This window comes from Dipodomys spectabilis, unplaced genomic scaffold, assembly GCF_019054845.1.
Source record: "Dipodomys spectabilis isolate Male_0828 unplaced genomic scaffold, ASM1905484v1 ptg000098l, whole genome shotgun sequence".
In the NCBI taxonomy this organism is placed as follows: Eukaryota; Metazoa; Chordata; class Mammalia; order Rodentia; family Heteromyidae; genus Dipodomys; species Dipodomys spectabilis.
This window is the reverse complement of record NW_024870775.1, coordinates 10627968-10654472: the sequence shown is the minus strand read 5'-3', so window position 1 is coordinate 10654472 and position 26505 is coordinate 10627968. Positions and strand designations below refer to the sequence as shown.

Genomic DNA, 26505 nt, shown 5'->3' with positions numbered 1-26505 from the left:
CAACAACAAAACCCCTCTAGCCATTGACCTTTGAAGTCACTTGCCTTTTCCTTCTCATTGAATGAGTTCTCTGACCTCCCCATGGCTGGTGGTGGTAATAATATAGGGTTTCTATCAATACCAGGACCCATTTAGTCCTTTTGCTAATAATGCCAGTCAATGTGTATCCCTGCCCTTGTCATCTTGACCTGGGGCATGAGAGTGGGATGGGTTCCCATGGCCAGAATTCTCTAACTCTTCTTTTGAGTGGATCCATGCAGATGCACATCATCTGTCTCCATGCAGGCTTCCTCTGTCCACCTGTCTGGCCCTTTCTTCTGTATAGCTTTTGGCCCAGAAGCCCACGCCATCAATTTCTCTCCTGCTACCAGCTCTTGGAGATTCCAGTGGTCCATGAGGGTCTCTCTCTCTTTTTTTTTTTTTGTCAGTCATGGGGCTTGAATGCAGGGCTTGGGCACTATCCCTCAGCTCTTCAGCTCAGCTCTTCAGCTCAAGGCAAGTGCTCTACTGCTTGAGCCCTAGCGCCTTTATAGGAGATAAGAGTTTCACGGACTTTCCTGCCCAGGCTGGCTTTGAACAGTGATCCTCAGATCTCAGCCTCCTGAGTAGCTAGGATTACAGGTGTGAGCCACCAGCACCCGGCTTCATGAGGACCTCTTGTAATTCAGGCTCCTGACTTTGCTTATCTATCTGCTCTCTACCCACCCAATGCTTCATTGGGTGGGCTTTCTTCTTTCTTATCAAATTATTTGTTTAACAAGGTTATAAGCCTTGACAGAATGTTCTTTCAGTCTAAGTTTAGAAAATCTGCAGTCATAAAAGGGATTTTTAAAAACTCTGGTAATACCATTTTTATAGAACCAACCTAGCAGAAAGTCACTTGTATTAGAATTTATTCTTTCTTTTTGTGTATTTTCCTCTAACTTCTTTGAGGACAGGGACTTGATTCTTTATCTCTGACCCTTAAACTGTATCTGATATACAGTAGGAATGCAATAAATGTTCATTGAATTAAAGAAACATTCCTATTGCTATAAACCTAGCTCCTGGTTAATTGGACCATCATTCAGAAGGAACAAGCCATTTCCCTGGAGATATCAGATGGTTAACAATTCATAAAGGCCTCCTGGCCTCTTAAGCCTTCCATACCATAGTTAATGAAAGAAGTGTTTTCAGGACCCCAGTCCTTGCTCAAGGCAGGACTTCAGCAGGAAGAAGGACTCAAGGAAATCTGTATTTCTGGAGCTACTACTGATCAAGTTCTTTTGCTTTCAAACAAACAAATGTTATTGGTAACCAGGTTCAGTATAATGGATAAAAGATGAAGGGCTCCTGATTGCTTTTAAGTAATGCCCAATATTTTGTGGGGGCCTGGGGGGCAATGGAGGGGGATGATCCAATTACGCAAATGACAATTGAGAAAAACAAAGAGAAAAATGTGTCACAAGAAGAAAAGTGAGCACCTTACCTAGAATCCCACTTTTGAAATGATCTCATAAGGCTTTGCAAGAAAAAATCTGAAAGCCATGATTTTCTGTGGTGGTTGATCTTCATGGTTGACCTGATTGGATTGATAAAGATGCCTAGGAGATTAGTACGGCATACTTCTTGGGGTATCTGTGAAGGTGTTTCCAGAGAGAATTAACTAGGGAATGAGGACCATCCTGAATGTGGGTGGTACCATCCCATAGGCTGGAGGCCAAATGATATAATAAAGGAAGAAAGGAGGAGTCCATGACATTTGTAGCCATTCATTCTCTCCCTCCCTCTCTCCTTTCTTCCCCCCTCTCTCCTTTCTTCCCCCCTCTTTTCCTTCTTTCTTTCTTTCTCTTTCCTTTCCTTTCTTTTCTTCCTTCTTTCTCCTTCCTACCTTCCTTCCTTCCTTTCCTTTCCTTCCTTTCTGTTTTTTCCTCTTCTTCCTCCTCCCCTTTCTCTTTCTCCATTTCTGTTTCTCTCTGTTTCCTGGCTGCCATGAGGTAAACTGCTCTCCCCCACCATTCCTTTCTGCCAGGATGGTTTGAAGCCTCTGAAAATGTGAACCAAAATAAATCCTCCCTTCAAATTGTTTTCTCAGGTATTTGTCACTGCAATGTAAAACTGACCGACACACTCCCCCAAAGTAGAGTTACTGTCACAGCCTAGAAGATCTTCCCTGTGGACATATTGTTTGTGCCATTATTCATGCTGCTGCACCACTGTGGCCTCCCTGCTGTTTCTGGAATCTTCCAGGAAGCCTCTATAGGGCTGTTTCCTCTGCCTGGAATATGCCTCTTCCCACACTAATCTTGGACAACTCAAGTCCTCCTTTTTCTTACATCTTTGCTGGAATATGACTTTCTCTGTGGGGATGCCCTGTATTCCCTGGTCTACTTTCCTTTGTCCTATCATACACATTGCCCCTGAAAATACAATCAGATTTATTCGTTATGCTTATCACTCTTTATCTAACCTCCTTACTACTTGTTGCCAGCTCCATAGAATGATCACTTTACTAGGTTCTAAGGACTTGGAAGAGGGTGTAGTGAAAAGTGAGCACCCAAAGAAATACTTGTTGCCATATACCAGTGGCTCACTCCTGTAGTCCCACTACTTGGGAGGCTTAAAACTGGAGGATCATGGCTTGTGTTCAGCTAGGGTAGACAAGTCTAACTAGTAACAAGGCAAGCTGGAGGCATGGTTCATGTGGTACAGCACCAGACAAGCAAAAATGAAGCCCTGAGTTCAAGCTCCAGTACCAGCAAAAACACCACACACACACAGACACAGACACACACACACACACACACACACACACAGAGCCCTTATTGAATGACTAATATGTAATGTATTTCCATATAAGGTTTTGTAGATCAAAAGTGCATCTATTAAAAGTTCTAAGGGGAAAAATTGCCTAGGTATGTTTGGTCGTTTTTGTTCTGAAAATATTGTGTGTCCTTACAGTGTCCCCTGGATGTTTGTAGACATGGGCCTTTTGGGAAGGTCATCCAGCAAGGATCCTGAGATGAATGAATGTTGTTTCTGCTCTGGATAAGATGGTGGCTCACAATAAATACTTTCAGTCTTCTATCCTCAAAGGAAATGAAAGCATCATTGGGGAATGGAGTTGGGGGAGGGTGAGTAGAACAAATTAGGCCTGGTGATAGCATTCTGGGGAGTAAACCAGTTCAGAGTCAAGGGGAAACACACAGAAATAATATGTTAGGTGTTCAAAGAGCCTTTGACAAGTTCTGCATCAAAATCTGCCTTCAAACCATCAGTGCACATAGTGTGGGGTGGACAGAATGGGCTGATCCTGTAGATATTAAAATGACATGGAGAGAGATGGGAGATAGAGGCAGCTCTGGAAGGAATCATCAGCTGTGGGGACCACAAGGGGGTTCTGGAAATGATCCTGGTGGATGAGTTTGCTAATAGTCTGGAAGGAATGTGCCCAGTGAAGTCAGTGATGTCACACGTGACCTTGGGTGATGGAAGGTCAGACCAATGGAAACAGGCATTGGAGAACTTTGGGTCTGAGTGTGCAGGCAGGGAAGTGGTGAATGAACTGTACTTGGGCAAAGTCCTGGCAGTATATACAGGGGAAAATAATTTAGAGATGTGAGCTGTGATAGGAGGACAGGACGGTCCTCATGACACGTTTCTGCAACCTACCTTCCTTCCTTCCTCCCTTCCTTCCTCTTCCTTTCTCCCTCCCTCCTTCCTCTTCCAGAGCAGAATTAAATGTCCAATCTTAAGAAGGGCATCAACCATCGAAGGTCATAGTTATTCCACTAATTGATAGAGAGATAGCTAGCTAGCTAGCTAGTTTGATTGATTCATTGAGTGATTGATTGCCAGTCCTAGGGCTTGAACTCAGGGCGTGGGCAATGTCTCTGAGCCTCTTTTGTGCTCAAGGCTACTGCTCTAACACTTGACCCATACCACCACTTCTGGCTTCTTCTGAGTAATCTATTGGAGATAAGAGTCTCATGGACTTTCTTGCCTGGGCTAGCTTAGAATTGAGGTACTCAGATCTCAGCCTCCTGAGTAGCTAGGATTAAAGATGTGAGCCACCAGCTTCTGCCTCCACTGATTTGAGAAACACCCCAGATTCTACTGTCTGTCTCCATACATTGCACTGTTTTACCAGCATTCCCCCTAACTCTCCCTGTCCCCATTTGTAACTGTGCTTTCTTTTTTTCTTAGTACTAATCCTTAGTACTAGTCCTTGTTTTTCTGGGGTCAAGGTGTCACTGTGTAGCTCAGGCAACCTTGAACTGGTGATCTTCCTGCCTTAGCTTCCTGAATGATGGGATTATATGCATATACCACCATGCTTGGCTAACTTGCTTTTAAATATCCTCTTGTCCTTTGTTGAAATCAACATCTCCTGGAATTATAAGTCCCAACTCACAGGCTTTTTTTTTATGGTATTGGAATTTAAATTTGGGGCTTTATGCTTGCTTTGCAGGTACTATTAAACCACATCAGTAGCTAGATATTTTTGAGATAGGTTCCTGTGAACTTTTTCTGCATTTGCTGGCCTATGATTCTCCTACTGTCAGTAGCCAGGATTACAGACATGAGCCACCAGAGCCAGACTAGACCTCCTTCTATACTCGGACCTGTGTAGAAGCAGGTTGACAAATTCTCTTTAATGTTTGTATCATGGACTGTGAGGTCCTCAGAAGCATGTGATGCATCTTACATGACAGAAGTGTGATATTTACTGTACTATAGGATGCATGCCTGGGGTACAGATGGATTCTGTGGACCTCAAGACAGACCTACAGAAGGTAGAAACAGTTCCTGACCTGCTATGGTGGTACAGGGAGGAGGAGCCTCTACTGGGAGTCCGGTCCCTACTGCCTGGAAAGAGGACAAGGGTTACACTTGTGATGCTTTAGGAGGTGTGGAGAAGGTGAATAGGGAGGACTCTATTCACCAGGCCGCATAATATCAGAAAAAGGAGGTCACCTTTGATGACTAAGGAACACAACATTATTTCAAGTGAATAGAAGTGGCTTGAATCTTTCTGGGTATGAAGCTTGGCAGTTTTTTAAATGTCAATGTTGTCTTTGTAAAGTTGATCTACAATTTGATGTACCTGTTGTGCATATATAGTGGTGACAAATGCAAGTACCAGGTAGCTATCACCATTGCCAAGAGATTTACCATGTCCTTTGTTTTCCATCCATACAATCACCAATGTCCTCCTCATCAGCCATGGAGGTGATTTTTATCACTAGATGTTACGTTGACTATTGCTTTAATTTGGTCTTTAAGCGCTTCAAGTGTGCTTTGTGGTAAAGACATGCCCCCCATCCCCAGAGTGACACTCCTGGGAATCAGTGGAACCTTTACAAGTTGGAGCCTAGTGAGAGTCCTTTTTGGATATTCTGGGTGTGGCCTGAAAAGTGTGGGACCTCTGCCTGTTCTTCTTTCTCTAGGTTATAGCTGTGCTCTTGCTGGTATCAGCAAGATTTGAACTTGAACATGTTCCAGCAGCAGCCAGTGTGTCACAGTAATGGCCAGTGATTCTCATGTTTATACTCTGTGTCGACGTTAGTCTAGAACCATCACTGATGGCTTCTAAATTCAATCCATTCCCTTTACCCCCAGAGTCTGGGCCTCACACCATGGGCAACAGTTTTATGGAAATTGGGAAGGCTTGAAAATACAAATTGCTTCAAAAGTGATTCAGGCAACTTCATGGTTGAGAGATCCATAATAGCTTATTATGGCAAACTGGGATGTTCTGCTGTACATTTCTTGTTTTTCCAGCTGATATCAGGATAAATAACTACATTGTGGTTTCTAAAGCCCTGTCCAGCCCCAAAAGTCTATGATTGTCTTCTTCAAATGTTCTTTGGTGCCACTGTCAGCCACAGAATGAAGCCAGCTGAGTCAGAGGCTGGTCCAGTTGTAGTGTTCTCTGAGAGAAGAGGGCAGAGGAAGGAGAGATGAAGGAGAGGGCAGAAAGGGCAGCATGGCTAAGAATTGCAAACATCACTCAGCATGAGTTAGAAAACATCTGCTCAGCTTTGTCTGAGTGAGGACAGGTGCTAGCATCACCCCCACACTAAAACATAACATCACATATGGCTCAGTTATTTATTGTAAAGTAATATGTATTCTTAGAACTCTCAGAAGCTAAGGAAAAATTTAAAGTAAAAAACCACTTCTAAGTCTATTCATGAGTGACCACCATTAATACCACTTGTCTTCCGTCCATTTATCCATCTACCCATCCATCGTCCATCTACCCTCTTACCCATCATCTTATTGTCAGTCGATTCATTTATCCCTCCACCCTCATCTATCCATCATCCCATTCATCATCTTCCCATCCATCTATCCATCTTCCTGTCCACTCATTTATCTATCCACCCACCCATCCATCCATCCATTCACCTATTCATCTATCCAACCTCCCATCCACCAATCCAACCATCCATCCTCCTGTCCATCATCTTATTGTCCATTCATTCATTTATTCATCCATTCACCCACTCACCCATCCACCCATTCATCCATCCATCCATTCTCCTATCTGTCCATCTTCCTATCTAATCATTCATTCATTTACTCATCCATTCATTCATCCATTCACTCATCCTTCCATTCTTCTATCATCTTCTTGTCTATCCATCCATTTATTCATTTCTACCTACTCATTCGTACATCCATTCTCTTATCCATCTATAATCTATCTTCCAATATACTCAGAAATTCATCTATTCATCCATCCAATATATGCCAATGTGTACCAAATTTTGTAAGAGAAAAGTGGCATAAATGATTTTCCCCAAAGAACATTCTCTTAACCATCTTTATGCCATTAGATATTTTTGAAAATATTAATTTCATTATTTTACACTATTCTCTAAAACAGATAAAACATAATGCATAAGAATTTATATTCTTCAATATTTTTATTGCCTCCAATTTTTTATTCTTACCACAGTGCAGATAATCATTGCCCACATGGATATATTCATATTTTTAAGTAAAGATATATTGACAGAAATATAATTTCAGTCCAAAGAATATGAATTGTCTTAAGACTTTAAATATATGTACATATGCATCTATCTATCTATCTATCTATCTATCTATCTATCTATCTATCTATCTATCTATTTATCTATCTATCTATCTATCTATCTATCTAACTATCTATTTATCTTTCTCACTAAATTACTTTCTAAAGCTCCAGTATGACTCTCAGTCATGCATCTTTTTCAGCTAGGAACTTTTCAGAATGATGGAGTAGATCAACTTCCTAATTGAATATATAACTCAGAAGAGTGAAGGGTAAAAACCATGTACAAAATCCTAAATTTCTCTTCAAGGACCCTAAGCCCCATAAGTAAGTTAAAAACCCAGGAGCAGTTAGAAAGCAAATTGGAGGTAAACTGTGGTAATTGAAAAATCCACATAATAAATGTTCCCATAGAGGCCCAAGAACAGAGGTATGTAAGAAAGCATCCCTTAAGCTAGGCTGGCAGGCCCTGGGTTCAGCTGAACAGGTCCTAGGGACTATGTACATGAGTAAAAGGCTTATAGTCATTCACCTTATCAGTTTGTTAGGATTGCTGTAATGAAGTGCCCATAGAAACAGGCAAACAGGCAGCGTTCTGTCCTAACCCTGGAGGATGAAGTCCAAGGTTAAGTGAGTACAGGGCTGGTTTTCTTCTGAGCTTTTCTGTGGCTTCACATGGCCTTTTTTCTGTGCTGTGTCCTGGTTCTTCTAAAGATACCAGTCATTTTGGATTAGGCTCCATCTCGATGAGTTGATGTTAACTTAATCATCTCTTTAAAAGTCCTGTTTCCAAATGGAATCATATTCTGAGATACTGAGGTTTAGAGCTACCATATATGAATTTTGAAGGAACTTAATTCCTCCTATATCTGGTAGAAGCACTAGTTTATATGGAAGACCTTCCCTTCCTCTCCCCTTTCCTCCCCTTCTTCCATTCCCCAAAGAACATTATCTTCATCATTTTTCTATGCACATTCTCTGAGTGGAATGGCCCTGAAGGTGGTGAATAGGAAGTGGTACCTCAGGTGGATGGTTGGATTTCATGAGCCTTGAGGTCAGTCACAATCTCCCTTCTAGTTCTGCCTGTGCTTTGTCCCCAAAGGGAAGCAAGACAGCTCTCTTTTATTTGACTTAAATCTTCTTCTTGGTGCTGGAAAGGTGGCTCAGTGGTAGAGCGCTTGCCTTGCATGCCTGAGGCCCTGGGTTCGATTCCTCAGTACCACATAAGCAAAAAGAAAAAAGCCAGAAGTGGTGCTGTGGCTCAAGTGATAGAGCACTAGCCTTGAGCTGAAGAACTGAGTGAGGGACAGCGCCCAGGCCCAGAGTTCAGGCCCCACGACCGGACCCTCTCCCACCCCCCCCCCCCAAAAAAAAATCTTCTTCTTTGACAGTACCTGTAGCTTATTCCTGTAATCCTAGCTATGTCAGAGGCTGAGATTGTTTGGGTCAAGGTTTGAGGCCGGATGAGGCAGAAAAATAGTCCCTGAGACTCCTTCTCAATGGATAGTAAAAATTAGGCTGGAGGTATAACTCAGCAGCAAGTGTTAGTTAGCTTAGGAAGCTCAAGGTCTTGCATTCAAACCCAGTACTATCAAAAGCAAAAGGAAGGAAGGAAGGAAGGAAGGAAGGAAGGAAGGAAGGAAGGAAGGAAGGAAGGAAGGAACCATTTTCTTGTAAACAAATTATTCTTTGTTTTAGGACCAAGAAATGGGGACTGGAACTCAATACCTGATGCTTTCATTCATTGGCTGTTGCTCTAACAACTGTGCCATGCCTCTAGCCCTAACAAAGTGCTCTTTACAATTCCATCTCCTACATTTTTATGATGCTATTTGTATCATCTTTATCCTGCCTCCCCTATCAACAGGAGGCACAGATTCAAATCCCAGCTCTGCCTCTCATGGCTGACTCTGGATAACTGATTTTGTTGATCTGCAGGGCTGGGGGTGTGGCTTCGTGGTAGAGCACTTGCAGAATATGTTCAAGGCACCAGATTAGATCCCTAGAACTGCAGGAAAAATGATGTGAGTGTGATTAGAATCGATAACATACTTCCTCTCTCCAGGGACTATTGTCAGGATTCAAGAGAGACTGTGAAAATCATTGGAAAGGTATCTGTGAATGTGTTGATCAGATTTGTCCCTTTATGCAAAATATTTGCAAACTTCTACATCCTATCCTACCTCTCCCTTCATATTCTACAGGAGAGTGAGGAAAGGGGGGGGGAGAAAGAGGAAGGGGAAAAAGGAGATGAAGAAGAAGGAGAGGAAGTGAAAGAAATGAAGAAATGTGTTTCCATAATTTCTCTTGGAAATGTTCCCAATGCACCTGTGCTTCATGCCTTTGCGTGAGGCTAAACCTCCACTTCAGTACATTTCTAGGGTACTGATACTCAGCCCCTCCTCTGTTACCTTCCTATCGGAAAGAAACCTATCTCAGCACCTTTTGCCTCATCAACATGTGCCTCTTCACAATTTCTCCTCTGCCTCCCACTCATTCCTCTACTCCCTGGGGCTGGCACAGGCTCCCAGCAGAACTGCTGTCTCAGAGTCCAGCTCACACCTAACTACTCAGGAGGCTGAGATCTGAGGAGCACAGTTTGAAGCCAGCCCAGGCAGGAAAAACCTATGAGACTCTTGACTACAATGAATCACCAAAAATGTCAAAGTGGAGCTGTGGCTTAAATGGTAGAGCCCTATCCTTCAGCAAAAATACTCATGAACGGCAACCAGGCCCCGAGTTCAAGCCCAAGTACCAACACCACAAACAAACAACAAACCCAAACAAACAAAAACAAGACAAGTAAACCCTATTGTTGCAGGGTCTGTGAGGACATCTTTGTCACACAGTGTAGAGACCACGTTTCAGTCCTTCTTCCTGAGCGTGCCTTTATACAGCAGATGCTCTGAAAGTTATCTTCCTCTGCTTCCTTCTTAGCTTGCGCTTGAACAACCAAGGGTCTAGCAATACTATCTGTGTGCAGATATCTCCCAGATACATAAAGTTTAACTGATTCAAAATTGGATTCAGTATGTTTTCCATTCCCTGTCCCTCCAATTCTGTCCCTCCAGTCGTGTTCCTTCTCTTTGGAAACAAAACAGATCAACATATAAGCCAGAAACAGGGTTGCTATCCTTGACAAGAAAAAGGATGTTGGTTTCTTAGCTATGGCTCCTATTTCCTAAATGCCTCTTTAAATTGCCCCTCTCCGAGTGAGTAGTTCTTTTCATTAGTTCCTAATTAATGTCTCCTGGCTTACAATGTTGCCCAATCCCAACCCAGTCCATTCCCTTAATGACTTCTTTTTTTTTTTTTTCTTTGTAAAACTGTTTCTGATTATGCCATTTCCTTGCTTAAGTTTTTGTGGTTTTTCAGTGTTGGGCTGAGATTCAAAATCTGGGCTTCCCCTCCCTCAGGGACACCCTTTGACACCATCCCCCCCCCCCCCATTGGTTTATTTTATCCTAAAGGTCTCAGTTTAGATGTTATCTCTCTTAGAAAACTGGTCCTGGTTCCTCAAGGCTGAGGAACATCTTAGCTATGCCCTGAAGTACTGTTGCTTTATCATATAATTACTGTGATTATTTTTCTTGTGCCTGTAACTGGAACTAGTACAAAACCAGCGATGGCTAAATACTGGGCAGCAAGAATGAAAAGACATACTTTCCACCAATGTTGACCACACTTGAGTGTAGAATAGAATTAGCTGGGTGAGGGGCTTGTTAAAGCCTCGCTTCTGGGGTTCTAGTTCCCCTGAACAGCCCCCCCCCCTCCTCCATCTGATTCTGGGCAGACACCACATATTCATAACCTCTGCTTCATTACATGTAAAGCAGTGTTGAAAGTGAGGAATGATTACTTTTATATATTTTTTTAAATTTACTTTCCTGTTAAAGAGGTGATGTACATGGGGGGTTACAGTTGCATGAATCAGGTAATGAGTACATTTCCTTTCACATAATGTCATTTGTTCCCTTGTTCTTTCCTAATCCCTCCCTCCCATCTCCACCCACTAGTTGCATAGTTAACTTTCATCCATGTCCAGTGAGCTGCAAGGCTGCACTTTTTCACCCTTTTTCTTCGAGTTTGTGCCTTCATTCCCTCCACCTTGCAGATGTACATGTGAATACACTATATATAAGGTAAAAAATACAGAATCATCAGAAAAGGAAAAACAAAACAAATTAAAACTGTCTAACTTTTTTTGAGGATTAGCCTATTTCTAGTATCTTTGTTTTTCATAGCTTCCATCCTAGGAGCATTTTAGGTCCTAAGAATGCAGGAAACTAGGTAGGCTCTAAGGTAACCAAAGTATACACCCTATATTAGGGCTCAAAGGCAGCACCTGGAGCTGCTCTCTGCTCATTAATGGGTTGCCAGGCAACGGAACAAAGGTGAGGCTCAGGCTGGGATTAGCCTTTGGCAGGGATCAGAGAGCAAATGTGGAGACATCTGAGGGTAGGGGTTGCCATCAGAAGAGAACCCAGAGAGCCAGGTGTAAGGAACCTGTACTGGGGGTCTTGATTTGTGCATGGAAGATCGAAACACCCCTGTGAGGACACAGTTATGTGGCAGCTTGCCTTCTAATAGGACTGGGGATTATTTTTCTCAGAAGAACCATCAAGAACCCATGAGGGACATTTCTTACTGAGTTATAGGTAAAGAATGATTTACTAAGCTCATCACATCTGCTTTTGAAAAACAAGCTTTATTATAAGCCATGCATTCATAGTTGAAAAATTAACAAAAGGACTGGTAAAACATCTAATTCCAAGTTTCTTCAAAGAAACCCTATTAGGAGTTTGGTGTTCATTTCTAAAAAAAAAAAAAAAAAAGAACAGAAGTGGGATTATTCTGTCACATTTTAAGAAAACGTTTGGCTGGTAGAATGGATATTTTTACATTGACATGTCCAACCATCACTGAAATTTGAAATTTGTGCTGTGGATATTCTTTTTTTTGGGGGGGGGGACTGGTACTGGGGCTTGAACTCAAGGCCTCATGCTCTTGCAGTTTTTTTTTTTTTTTTTGCTGAAGTCTGACACTCTACCACTTGATCCTCACCTGGCTTTTTGATGGATAATTGGCAATAAGAATCTTATGGACTTTTTGGCCTGGGCTGGATTTGAACTGTGATGCTGTGATCTCAGTCTCCAGAGTGGCTAGGATTACAGGTGCAAGCCACCAGTGCCTGTCTCTATGGTACCTTTTTGTTTTTTAATATTAACAATGCTACAATGGACATCTTTGTACACAGGTTGCTCTACTTTAGTAAAATGGCAAGATTCCCTCCCTATGGCAATTCATATTTGAGGTTTAGCCATGGGTTCTGGACTTCTTTCCAGAAGAGATATTTCCATCAAGAATACATGAATATTCACTTCTACAGACCCTGCCTACACGTGCCATTTTCAGTCCTTTGAAACCGTGATAAACTATCAGTGTGCCATCTTTTGGATCAATTTCTTTGTGTATTCCTTTGAATGTTTCTTTAGAATATCTCCAAGTCTTACCTGTTCATGTTTTTTGTTTATATTTCTATAGGGCTTGTCTATATGTAGAGACAAGAGATATTACATTTAGAGATATTTGATAATAATACTTTTTTCCACTTTCTTTCTACAGGAAAATAAAGACGGTTTTAGTTTGATTTATATAGTGGAATCTATTGATGTTTTAATAAGTTTTATATTTTCCTCTTAAACTAAAAAAAAATTCTGTTATATAGATTTTTGGGGGTGTATCTCATGCCTCTAAGAAGAGGCAGAAGAATGAACAGGAGGCAGAGATAGGAGGATGGAAGTTTGAGGCCAGGCCAGGCAAAAACGTTAGTGAGATCCTATCTCTACAAACTAGCTGGACATGGTAATTATATACCTGTAATCCTAGCTACACTGACCACAGAAGTAGGAGGGTAGATGGCTAGAGACTTGATTTAAGTGATAAAGAAGGTGTAAGGCTCTATATTCAATCCATAGTACCATTTAAAAATATAGATAGTAAGGTTTTGTTTTGAGGCTGATCTTGAGCAAACATTTGAGACCTAAAAAGGGGAAGGGATCCCAAATCGAAGCCCCAGTACTGGAAAACACACACACACACACACACACACACACACACACACACACACACACACACACACACACACCAGTGCAATATTCATCATGAGTATTTAATTCCTAAGAGATGAGGGAGAAAATTAGTGACTCTCAAATTTAACTTACATAGGAGTCACCAAGAAGTGTTGTTAAGGGGTTTGTTAAGGTTGTAATCCAGTAACTGCAAATCGGTCGGGGAATATATTTCCGACTTCACCAGGTGAGGTTGATGGTCTTTGGATTCCACCAGAAGCAGCCAGGCTTTAACTGTGGCAAGGGGAAAACATTGGTGGTCTTGGGGAGGGATTATTCTAACTCCACTTAAATGGCCAAGTGCTTGCAAACTTGCTTCTCTTTCTCCTTAAACCCCAACTTCGTCTTCTGGAAAGTAAGAGACTGACACAGCTCATTTTAAAAAAGAAAATGAGTCAGCATTCATGGAGCAACATCCATCCACCTCCTGGCCTTCGAGAATACGTGGCTGAAGAACTTTAAGGCATAGTATGAAATGTTCTCACAGCGTTGTGGGGCAGGGTGAAAGATTAAGTGGTCTTTTGGGCAGGAATATTTCAGCCTGACCTGGTTAGCAATTCTTTCTAGTGTTGGCTCCTTCTGTCTTTTCTCCATATTATTGTTTTATTTTGTTTTTTGAGGAAGAATGTTGCCCAATATAGTCTTCAAAATATGAACTCACAGGTTCTGAAAAAGGCAAAGTGGGGTGGTGGAAGGGGAGATTTGGAAGGGGAGATTTCAGATCAGAACACAGGAGAGCTGGGTTTTCTACTGGCTTTAACATGGTTGGTTTACATGCATAAAAATTTCTGGTTTCATTTCTTCAAGTGCAGGATGGAAAAGATAAGAGAGCTTTACCTTCCCCAGAATGAAACAGGAATAAAAAATTTTTCCCAGAGGGGTCTTCTATCTTCTTTGAGTAACTGTGATATCTTTGATCTCTCACAACCTACCATATACTGACTTGGTTTTTCCAGTTTTCAAGTAAATTCCCACAAATTGTTTTCTGCTAACTGCACAAAATAAAACACAAAGAGGCTGTGGGCATTTTTGGAGCGCCTGGAAGTCAAGAAGCTGAATTGTACTCATGAATACTGTATGGGTGGACAGTATGGGAGCATGCTACTGTGGGATAGGAAAAGGTTAAGCGTAGACCAGACGTAGCAGTTGCCACTCAGGATTAGAGAAAGGGAGGCCAACATTTCTTAAGTGTGAATTAGCTCACTTTTCTTGCCACAGCCCAGTGAGATGGGAATTATTCCTAACTTTTTCCAGGAACATCAGTCATCCGTTTGCTTACATTTCACAACTTGAAAGAGTAGAACAGAGTCCAAACCCACAATTAGACCTTCAACTCTCCACCTCCACCCCATCTCCTGAGCAAAGCAGATGTGCTTCGAGGTGAAGACAGGACTGGAGCTGTTGACCTGACCTCTGTATGCCTGTTTCCCCATCTGGATCAATAACAGTGGCTTGGTGAGTGGGACGGTGTTATATCACCCAGGACTACCTCTTCATAAATGCTTAACACATAGCAAGCATTGTTCACCTCCCCCCCCCCCCCCCGCAGGGTTTTCTGTGACCTTGCTCCTTTGAAGAAGCCCACACTGGCTGGCAAAAGTAGCCTCACCCTAAGCCCAGTCCTATCCACGCGGGGTGACTACGTTCTCAGGAAAAGGGGCACCTTTGGGCGTCATTGTTGCCCTTTTTCATAGCAGGTATGGGAAGGGAGTTGACTGAGGGCCAGTAATTCCTACTCTGAACCCAACCTTTTTCCATTTGGCCACTATGACTGAGGCTCAGTTTCCCCACTTCACTGGGGAGACTTGATAAGGGAGATGTACGGGGAGCTTGGTACTGAGCCAGCTCACCACAAAGGCTCTGCAAACCAGAGCTTTGAGCTCCCAATCACCCCTCCCCCACCCCCCACTCCATTCCCCACGCTCCCACCTGGGGACTGTCTTGGCTGGGATCATAGACACACAACACAAAACAGACCAGTCTGCAACAAGTAGTTTTTATTTATTTATTTTTGGTGGTGGTGTGTGTGGGGATGTCAGCACAGTGCTGGAACACTCCCAGTCCTGTGATCTCTGCCCCTCTTAAATGACCTCACCCCATCACCATCACAGACCCCCTACCCCAGGCTCCTCAGTAGTATCAGACTGTCTCCACCCTCCCTCCAACAAAAATCCTGGCCTCTCAGCTGCAGAACGCTTAGTTCACCCCATAAAGTCAGCTAATGCTTACCATATGTGGCCGAGCATCCGCGCCCATCCCCACCGCCCTTCCTCCCCCAGATCCCCAGATCCGCCCCCCCTCACCCCCCGCGGGAGGCTTTCAGTGCTGTGGTCCTCCTGGCCGGACATGACCTTGGACGCCTCTCCAAAGTCCTGTCCGTACGTGCGTGAGCCCAAGGCTGCTTCTCCTTGCTAGGAATTGCAAACCCAATTGCGCGTGGTTTTCCTTTGCAATCACCGAGCAACTTGGCTCCCAACTACCCAGCCTCAAGAACCCCGAGGCGGCGAGCAGGGCGGCTCCCGCGGCGCGAGGAGGGGCGTGCCCACCTGCTCTCCGCCCAAAGATCCCAGAGGATCTGTGCGTCTCGCCGCACCTGAGCCTCCCCACCTGGTGCCGCCCTACCTGGGTGCCTCCTCGCCCCAGAGTAGCGGTGGAGGAGGCGCCGCCCTGCCTCGCGCTCGCGGGGCCCAGCTCCGCCAGGGAGAGCGCGTGCCGAGACGGCGCCGACTGCAGTCCCCGCTGAGGGTCCCTAGGGGGCGCAGCCGGCGCGGGAAGCCGCCAAGAACCTAGCGCTTCGTCGGCGCGAAATTGCAAGCGGGCGGGCGCGGCGAGTTTGAAAACAGGCGAGCTCCGAGCGGGTGGGGGCGAGGTCCAGACGCGGAGCCAACCAATCAGCGACGGGCGCCGGGCGCGGGCGGCGCGTGCGACTGGGCTGTGAATGGGGCGCGGCGGCCGCCAAGGCGAGAGCCAGCGCGCGGGCGGGCTCACTTTCTCCTCAGCACCGGGCGGGGGCGGCGGCGGCGGCGATAGCAACAGCGGCGGCGGCCGAGGCAGCGGCCGTGGCGGCGGCTTCTCTTCAAACGCCAGCGGACCCCTCGGAGAACGCTGCGGGCCCGGCGTTCCGGCCGCGGGGCGGCGGCCTCGAGGAGCGAGGGCGGCGTGCCGGGCATTTCTCTTCCCCGCTGACAACTTCTCCTCAGCCCGCCTCGCCGCCCGCCCCTGACGGGGACCGGGACGCCGCCCCTCAGCCCCGCGCCGCTGCGCGCGCTCCCGCGAGGGGCGGCCGCCCGCGTCCCCAGCCCGTCCCGCGGCGCCCGGGGGTGGCGGCTCCTCGTTATGACCCGGGGCGCCCGGCCCTCAGCGGCCAGCGGCGGCGGCGGCGGCGGCGCGGCGGCTCCTGAGTGCGCGGGCCCGGGGCGGTCGCAGGGGACCCCGCCGGGCTCTCACCCGGACCCCGAGTGCCCGGGGCCCCGCGCGGCACCTCAGATCGCCGGCCGGAGCTCAGAGCGGCGGGCGACAAAGTTCAACCCGGGCGGACGCGGATGGTGGGCGCTGCTGCTGGCGCTCCAGCTGCACTTGTTCCGGGCGCGGGCGCAAGGTAAGGCGCGGGGCCGGGCGCGGGACGCGGGCGCGGGCCGGGCCGGGCCGGGGGACTCCAGGCGGGCGGCGCGGGCCTGGCCGCGGGCTCTGGGGTGGGCGCCGCCCCGCGTGGCCCCGGGGTGGGGGGCACCGCGTCTGGGGCGCGGCGTGGCGAACTTTGCGAGCGCCGGTCTCGAGTCGTTCGCGGTCTGCCTCCCCGAGTGCCCGGGTCGGGTCTGCCGACAGCTGAAGGCTTAATGCGGGGTGTCTTTGAATCCACGCAGAAATCCGAGGCGAACTGAGCTCGCTAGAGTCTGCACCCCCGCCCCTCCTCTGCGGCCTTTTTTTCTTTCTTTCTTTTTCTTGTTTTAAACGAAGCTGTGCAAAAATCTTTTAAAGTTGAGACCCAGCCCCCGGCTCTTTGTGAGAAAGCTGAGCCGGGTCCTATTGCACGGTTTAAACGCGGGTTGATTCGTATCTGAGTGCGTTGTGCACCGCAGAGGAGAGGCTTGTTAGCAACGAGTGACATCCGCGATGGACTTCAAATACCAAGTGCCAGTCACCTCCACGTCGCCCTCTTTCCCTCCGTCTCCCCAGGGCGACATCCTTCCTGATCCCTACCACCACCCCTTCCCCCCGTTCTGGTGCTCCACCCCAAGTGGGTGCTTACTGTAAGGTCGGTGGAGCAAAACTTTGAGAGCCTGCCTTTAGGCTCTGCCACTGCGCTTTGTATTTTCTCCCTCTGTTGGCTTCTGTTTAGAGCACAGCACTCTGGTGGAAAATGGGGAGAGAGGAACCGCTGCTTCCACATGACCTTTCGAAAATCAAGGTGGAACCGCATTCCCTCCCCCCAAATCCGGTTTACCCCTCTTAAACCTGTGCCATTCCATCGCCGGTTAGCATCCTGTTTTCACTGGTCTTAAGAAAAAAAAGTAAGCATGTATTTAGTATGCTTTTTTTTTTTGAGGTGGGGGGGGTCATTATAAAAGACATCAGTGAACCTGTGTTGCTCTTGACAGTTTAGTTTGGTGTCCATGACCTGTGTCCTGTTATATTACTACCACGGTAAGGAACTGGAGTTCTCTGAGTCTGAGGAAGGATGGGAGCGAGTGTTAAACTTAAATGAGCAGTGTCCTGTGTCACCTAAAGATGATTTATGAGTGGTAACAAATAATGATCTGAATATGATGCCATTTTAAAGGTCTGGATTCAAAATTAGGATCAAGTGTCTTTGCAGCTAAATAACTTTTATTTATTTATCTTTTGTTGGTCCTGGGGCTTGAACTCTGGGCTTGGGCGCTGTCCCTCAGCTCAAGGTGAGCGCTCTACCGCTTGAGCTACAGCACCACTTCTGGTTTTCTGGCGGTTTATTGGAGATAAGTCTCACGGTGTTTCCTTACTTAGGCTGGCTTTGAACTGCGATCCTCAGATCTCAGCCTCCTGAGCAGCTAGGAATACAGGCATGAGCCACCGGCGCCCGGCTAACTTTTAAATTAATGCTTATCTCATGTTGTCTGAATTGTGCTTGGTCTCCCCTTAAACTTTTCTAAATGCCTCTTTTCATATTGTGCTTTATGGGTTAATTTAATTTCCTCCATTACTTGTAAAAATTTTTACTTCATGTTTGCTGCTCTTCTGTTTAATAACTTTAGTGGAAGAAAAACATTTATTGAGTCACTTTGTAATCAGGGATCTGTAGATTGTTAGGAGGAAGCCAAGTTCAAGTGAAAAAATTTTAATCACTTAGGATGACCTTTTGATTAGAAAGTGTTTATTAAGTCCATTAAAATTTTATTTATATATTTAAAGTTATATGCATTTTGCAGTAAGACTTATACATTTAAAAACTTGTGCATGTATTTGGGTGTGCGTGGGGGTATTGACCAGTGTCTTGAAGTAGATTATTGAACTAGATTACAAGAGTTCAAGTTTTTTAACAGTTCCACTTTGAGGCTACATGAAGTACTGCATTCTTATAATTGGAATGGTCATGAAATCTCTAATTTAAAAAAATTGTTTAGCCATTGTTATTAAGGAGGAATCTTCCTTTTTTTTTTTTTTTACTAGTATCTCTTATATAGTTTATGAAAGTGTACAGATCTTTTAGTATAAAATTTCAAATAGGCTGTCACAGATTCTAAATTCTTTGACAGTTTTCTGTTCTCTGTGCTCTGTGAAATATGTAATATATCCATCACTTTTTTATATCATATTGAAAATTCATATTACCGAGGAGATGTCACCATTTGACAAAAGCTCATGTATCTTGAAAATGAAAATTCTGGTGCTGCTATAGAGATTTCTGATGGGTTGATGAGTTGGTCATATGCAAAGGAATACATTTTCTTGAATCTTAGCAGAGCAATTGTAACATTGTCGACAGAATAGTTACCACTAAGTTGGAATTGGTCTACATATTTTATTACTATATAGCTAGGAGAATCTGTTCCTAATTCTCATTAAGCATTTTCTTCTAATGACACTTCATGTGAGTAAGCTTGTTTCTGACATCTTGGGAGAAAATAAGGGCAACATATGTTTAGTACAAGTTACATATATATTGTTGAAGTTGTAAGAAGGTCTCTGTAATGGATGATTGTGTGAAACACCAGGTTCAGGTCTTCCAGAATGTAACTTTAATAAATTGGAGTTTCTTTTTTTTTTTCTATAAGGTAACAAAAATTCCTATTGTATACTCTGCTTATTGGTGTGTGTGTTTAGTTGCTTGTGACATCGCTGGATTCCTAAAAAGCCTTCAAGGCCTTGGCTTTCTGGAAGCCAAAGGCAGATGGCAATGCATGCTTTCTTTCAGCTGTCCAACAAGGAGCTGAATGTGAGTGGTTTAGAAAGGCCTCCTAAGTATCACATGTGAAGTCTTGGTGCCTGGACATTTTTATAGCTTGTAGATTCTGGTCCTGTTCAGTTTACCTCATAGACTGTGCTTCTTTGTCAGGCTGAGGATAGGAATGCCTTGAGTTCTGTTTCTCATCTAGAGTTGGCGTCCTCCCCATCCTCCAGTCACTTCATTTAGTAGCTTCCCATGGGTGTGTTGAAGCTACAGGGTTCCAGCTGCTTTTGTTGTGTGAACCACAGCTTACTCTCCAGATGATTGTCATATACTGACATCTGTGAACTTCTCTTACTCCGCTTTTGCCACTCTGATTTCCTGAGAACTCTCTACCAAACTTGGTTGCATGTTATAATCGGCTGAGAACTTGAAACACTGTTGCCTGGATCTCACTTCCAGAATCTGTTTAATTGACTGTAGGTTTGATCCAAGGGGTAGAATATTGACACTCTTGATTCTGACTGTTTAAGCTTGAGACCCACTGCTTTACCTCCTCAATGAGATCATATGCCTCCATTTCTCAGTCTCTCCCAATCTCCAAATTCTAGTGACTTCTATGGGCCTGTCTTCTGTGAGATCCAACTTCTTGATCTTACTATCTAATCAGCTTCATTATCCCATGTTCTCTTTATTGCTACCGAAAGTGTTGAGCTCCTGCTTTGTGCTAGCCTGGGGTGTGCATCAGAATCACTAGTGAAATAAAAATAATGGAGTTACTTAGGCTCAGACCTGCTTGTTCTCAGAAGTATGCAGTGGGAGAGGGAGGCTCTACAAGTAATTCTTGTTTCTTTGTATTGCCTTTCTTCTGTGCAGGCTAATCCCATAATCATGCCCTTATACTGATTTCCTGCTGTCTGGAATACTTTTCTCAGATCATTTCCTAGCCATAGGTAAGCTCTACTCATTAGGCTTTCCTGCCATTTATCTGGTAGAGAAATTACAAAGCAGTGTTAATTGAGGTCACTGCAGATCTAGCTTTCTTTTGAGTCCTTACTGTTTTTCATTAATCTAGGAGTGCTTTGTTTCCTCTTTTCCTCTTGCCCTGTGTACCCTTGGGAACTTGGGAGCTATATTTGAACTGGAACTTGGGCTTCAGACCACCTTGTTGTACTAGAGTTTTACTCATAGTAAGTGCTCAGAAAATCACTGAATTAAATCTTATTAGACCATTGCATATTTAACAGATGGCAACTAGTCATTTGGTTGGCAACTATCTTGTAAATCCAACAGTAAGCAATTATCACCTCTCCACAGTCTCTGTGTAACCACCTGTAGCGCTCCTTTAATGAAGCCCTTATGTGGTAAGCACTAAGGCTCATTCTTCACATAATTCCTGATACTGGCAGAGTTTTTATTCTCATTTTACCTGTGGGGAAACTGAGGCACTGAGTTAAGTATCTGCCTGAAGCCCCAGGACTAGTAGTGGTGGAGCCAGAAAGAAAAGCCTGACTCAGAATTTTTGTGAACATAGCCCAAGGTTATAACCATTGGGCTGGAGTATCTCCCATGTAGTTGCTGCCATTGTAGGGGGAGGGGTAGATGGGGAGCAGTTTGAGCCATACTATAGGGAAGATGGTAGACTGTGTTTTCTAGCGTTACCTGACTTCATGTTTCAGGTCACCTTACTTACAGCAATGATTGTGAGACAACCAAAAGTAAAGAATTTGGAAGAAAGAGGAATGTGTATAATTTTTGTGTATCCCTTCCCCCAATAAAGTGACTGTCAGTATTTTAAAATATTCCTTCTCTTTTTTTTCATTGCATAACTTGCATTCCAACTGAGAGTGAGTTGTGGTAGCCCCTTCGGCAGTGATTCGATCACCTCCAGAGTAGGCCAATGTGACTAAACCATTTCTTTGAGGAACATTTGGAAAATTCTTTTATCTGTACTCAAATGAATTTAATAAGACTCAAAGAAGTAGAGTATGTAAGGAGTAGACCTTTTGTTTGTTAATTTGCTTTAGCATGAGTTTTATTTAACAGGAGTTGAATTCAGCTACATACTGGAACTTACCCAGACAGGAAGTTTTCTGAACCTTCAAATGTTGGGGTAGAGCAAAGTGGAAAGCTGCAAGTTAAACTGGCATATTTGAAGTTATATTCTCTCTATTGTCTTTATATTTCCATTCTGAGGCCTCGGATTGTTTTTGTTGATATGTGGAATTTGGTGTTCCAGGTGGCAGACATTTACCATATGTAGTGTCTTTCTGCTGACTTTCTGACCTTAGTTAGGGGTGTTCTGCAAGTAATAGACCAGTAATGTTGGCTGATTAAAACTGAGAATGAAATTGTCAGAGGAGGAATCGTAGAATCTAGGTTTTGTCTGGGTCATGGCTCAACTTTTTCTAAGACATTAAAGTGGTAGTTTAAGTCAAAAGCATAAAAGTTGAGTTGGGAGGGGGGATGAAGATGAAAGGTATAGTATAAAGAAGAGATTAAGAATCATTTAAAATTAAAAGAGATGTTAAAATAAGTTTTATGTGGCTAAATACTTCTAGTAAACAGTGATACATTCTCCATAATGAAATTGAACACTTAAATTCATGTAGTCTTTATTATAATTAACTTCAACATTTCTATATGGCCTTTTGTTAAAGCTCCCAATTTGTACATTCCTGTTAATAAAAGGGCATAGACTTTGTATGCTTCACTCTTAAGGGATATATATATATAGTCAACTGACCATAGGTTTGGCACCTCTTGCCATCACGTGGTAGCACATAGGAATCACAGTGGTAGGTTTTTCCATGAATGTGGGAAATGTAAGTCTGTCACTGACAGATACATACCTGACAGTAGGTCTGCACCTGTTAGGGGAGGTGGGGGAGTGGAGAAGTTTATTATTCTTAGTTGTAGGGCTTTCTTATACTAAAGCTACTTTTATTATGCCAAAGATAAAAATAATAGGTGGTATCAGAGCAATATGGTTTTAGGAAAGAAGCCCTTATTGTTTATGCAGTTGCTATTCTAGTGAGTATATGGTTTGACCTCCTGACCGGCAGCTGGAGAGCCAGAGAGTCATTGTGTCAGCTTGGCCCCAATCTCCTGTAGGTATTTTGAGAATGAGAATAGATTTTATAAAACTTTCCTAGAAACATGGATGTGGCAAACAGAGGCAGCATTGGACTAAGTGTTGGTAGCCTTAGCTTTTATCTCATCCTGAAACTATCTTGCAGTTTAAGCAAGTCTCTTAGCCCCTCTTGAGCCTGTTTTCTTATATATATAGGGAGGGGTTTAGTGTAAATATTCAAAATCATTCCACTCTGATTCGCTGATCTTCTAGATGTTATATCTTGTTTGTCCTTCACTAGATTCCTTAAGCATGTCTTCAGTCTGGGGCATACACTTATGTCCATATGTCTTATCTCTTAGAATCTATTTCTCTCATTTTACTTTTGTCAGGGTATTTACAATGTTGAAGGACTGAGATGCTGTAATATAGTATTTCTCCTTAGGTGCTGCCATCTAACACATGATGTATTTACTCTAGCCTGGAAATGTTTCTTGCTCAAAAGTTTAGGTTCTGTAAAACAAATTAGTGCTGTAATTTATCAGTGTTAAGCCTGAAGTTTGGAGAAATAAATTTTCTGAAAATAGAAGATGCTTATTTGTCTAAATGGCTACAGGAAGAAAAATCAAGTTTCAAAATCTATGGGAGGCAATTAATGCAGTGAGAAATTTAAAAAGCAATGAAATAATGGTGGGTATGAGAGTGTTTACATTTGCTGGACAGTGACCATCAGTAATTAAAGAGATTAGAGGATGGTGTCCATTGATATCTCTGGGCTCATTCTAATGTTATGTTGGTTTAATTAACATCATTAGGGCCTTTAGTAAATCATAGGGTCCTTAAAATTAATGCAAGAATGATTTTTCACTTTGAACAGGCTTAGCTGGCATTATGTTGATACCCAGACATGTCTAGTGAAGTTAACAGCTATCAATTAAATAATCCAATTTCTTGACAACTGACATGTCAGTCAAGAAAATCTATTACTTTCCTGATCTTGAAGATTTGCTTGTTGAACATGTGATAGGAGTATAGTATGCAGTGTTTCTGGTTTCTGAATTTTTTTTTTTGCCAGTCCTTGGGTTTGAACTCAGGGCCTAGGTGCTGTCCCTGAGCTTCTTTTTTTAAAAAAATTTATTTATTTATTATGATATTCTTTTTTTATTGTGAAAATATTGTACAGAGGGGTTACAATTGCATGGGCAAGATAATGAGTACATTTCTTTTTTTTTTTTTGGTCCGGTCGTGGGGACTGAACTCTGGGCCTGGGCGCTGTCCCTCAGCTCTTCAGCTCAAGGCTAGCGCTCTACCACTTGAGCCACAGCACCACTTCTGGCTTTTTTCTTTTTGCTTATGCGGTGCTGAGGAATCGAACCCAGGGCCTCGAGCATGCAAGGCAAGCGCTCTGCCACTGAGCCACCTTCCCAGCCCGTGAGTACATTTCTTATCAAGCATTGTAGCCTCCTCCTTTGTTTTCCCTTCCCATCCCGCCCATCCTCCCCCCACCCCCCATCTGAGCTTCTTTTGCTCAAGGCCAGCACTCTACCACTTGAACCATAGCACCGCTTTTGCCCTTCTCTGTTTATATGGTGCTGAGGAATTACCACTAAGCCACATTCCTAGCCCCTGCATATTCGTAAATATTATTCTCTTTGAATTGACAAAGCTAATCTAGGAAGATGTGAGGTTTAGAGACTGGACTAAATTCAGATTAATTATGACAAAGGCAAAATTAGCCTCAGGTGCAGTGTTTTTCTACCTTTCATAACTCTTCTCTGTTCTAGACCTGCTTCTTTACTATGAGATATTTGGAAACCTGTTTTTACAAAGATGAATAGTCTTCCCGGGGGGGGGGGGGGCGGAAATGTAGAGACATAACCAAAAAATGGCTGCAATGATTCAGATAGTCAAGGAATGGCTGCATTGATTCAGGGAGACGGATGCTTGGGAGCTCTCTACCTACTTACCTCCATTAACAATAGTTGATGGGAATTTTAGCAACACAGGCAGGCTAGTTAGGAACATATTTTAGATTTTGGGGTAAAGAGGGCTTCTTTATGCTGTAGGTTTGACCAGTCCTACTTAGGTGAAGGCAATCATCTCCAGGATTATTTTGTGTATATTATTTGTTGTTTTCTCATGAGAAAGGGCGTATTTTCAAAATGAATAGAAGTTCTAGGTATTAGGCATGATGTGGAAGAGAATGAGATTTTGATTTTGTGTGATCAAGCCCTTCTATATGATGGGTGTCAGCACTGATTTTTATATATGAACCACCAGATGGCAACAGAAAAAGTGTTTATATAGAATACAAGCTATGTTTTCCATAGCTAATTTTTCCTTACATGACACAACTTCTCAGTATACTTAGGGCATATATAATTTTTTTTGACTAAGTGCACAATGTAAGATTGTAATTAGGAAATACAAAAGTAGTATGGTGTCACTACAAACAAAAAGGTTTTACTTATGGGAGAGCATGTATAAACTATTTCCAAAGGGAGTAGTGAGGCATGCAACTTCATCACTTATATTATTGTATAGTCATGCTTCTATGTGTACATTTTTAAAATTCAGCTTTTATAGTAAGCTATGGTGATTTGCAAAACATTAAAAGAAAACATGGCTCTTAGCTCAAAATATTTTATATTACACTTAAAAGGAGTTACATGAGTTTGCAAACATTGAGCATGTTTATGTATTTTCTAGCCAAATGTATTTTTGCTTTATGTAGAATTTGTTTTTGTTTGTTTTTTTCCCCCTTATAGGCATTCCCTCCCCTGCTGCCTTTAAGTGTGCATCTTGGCTTTTCTGAATTCTTTCTTAGCTAAGTCTTTTACTAGTGGCAAGATAGAAATTCAGTCTAAATTACTTAGAGGATTTAATTGGAAAGGTGTGTGTGTGTGTGTGTGTGTGTGTGTGTGTGTGTGTGTGTATGTGTGTGTATGTGTGTGTGTTACAGTATATTAGTGGAGGGATACCTTGAAACTTAGGGTGGGTTTGGGATTTAGCTCTGTCTCAGGTGAGCCCAGGAATGAGTCGTGTGCTGAAATGTGTGAGACCCTTAGTTTGATTCTCAGCAGCACTACCACCATCAATCCCTCAGGTGTTGTCCTCTTTGTCATCATCTGTTTGCTGATGTTTCTGTTTGGTGTTATTCTGGAGTTATGGGGGAAAAATTGCTTTTTGGTTGAAACCTAGCTGTTGCTGATCTTTGTATTCCTGTAGCTTCAGAATCTCCATGATTGACTTAAAACTTTCATCCTGAGCCCACAATTTTGTGAAATGATCAAGTTTATATTTAAAAATTATCATCCTGAGGGAAGTGGAAACATTTTCTGTTGTAAAACTTGAGAATGGCTGGAAGAAATGACAATGAATGACTAGTTGAGCTAGGAGCAGCAGCAGTGGAGGTGGAAGTAGCGCTAGGGTTTAGAGTGGTAGTTCTGGAGACTAATATTATTACAGTTCAGAGAGATTTAAGGGGCAAAAGTGGGTAGTGTTTGGTAATAGGTTGTATGCACTGTGTGAGTGAGAAAGTATCAAAGGTCATGTCCAGATTTCTAGCTTGCATGAGTAGGTGGTTAGTGCAGTAACTCATTGAGATTGGATCACTTCAAATTGGGCAGTGTGGTCAATTAATGTGGTTTTGAATGTGTCCATGATTACAGACAGGCATTAGGGAGGTGTTCAGATAGGTGAGTTCTGCAATTAGAAGAGGGATGATTTGCTATAAATGGGGGGGGGTGGATTTAATAATCATAAGAGGAGCTTTTGCTATAAATATTTGTGGAGACAGTGCAGCACATACTTTAAAAGGATAAACCTGGCATAGAATAAAACGAATCCAACCTCTTGCTCGCTGTGCTTTCTTGGATTGTTTACATAATCTTCTTTAAACCTTCCTTTTCTC

General features: G+C 43.3%; 1 protein-coding gene across 1 annotated transcript in view; it reads left to right on the top strand.

Annotated features, from left to right (window-relative positions):
- Positions 1-16491: 16491 nt before the first annotated feature.
- Sdk1 (sidekick cell adhesion molecule 1) overlaps positions 16492-26505 on the top strand; it is an 836641-nt gene continuing 826627 nt past the window's right edge. Inside the window, exon 1 of the mRNA XM_042686840.1 lies at positions 16492-16753. Within this exon, the coding sequence (XP_042542774.1) occupies positions 16492-16753 (262 nt within the window). The remainder of the gene's footprint in view (positions 16754-26505) is intronic.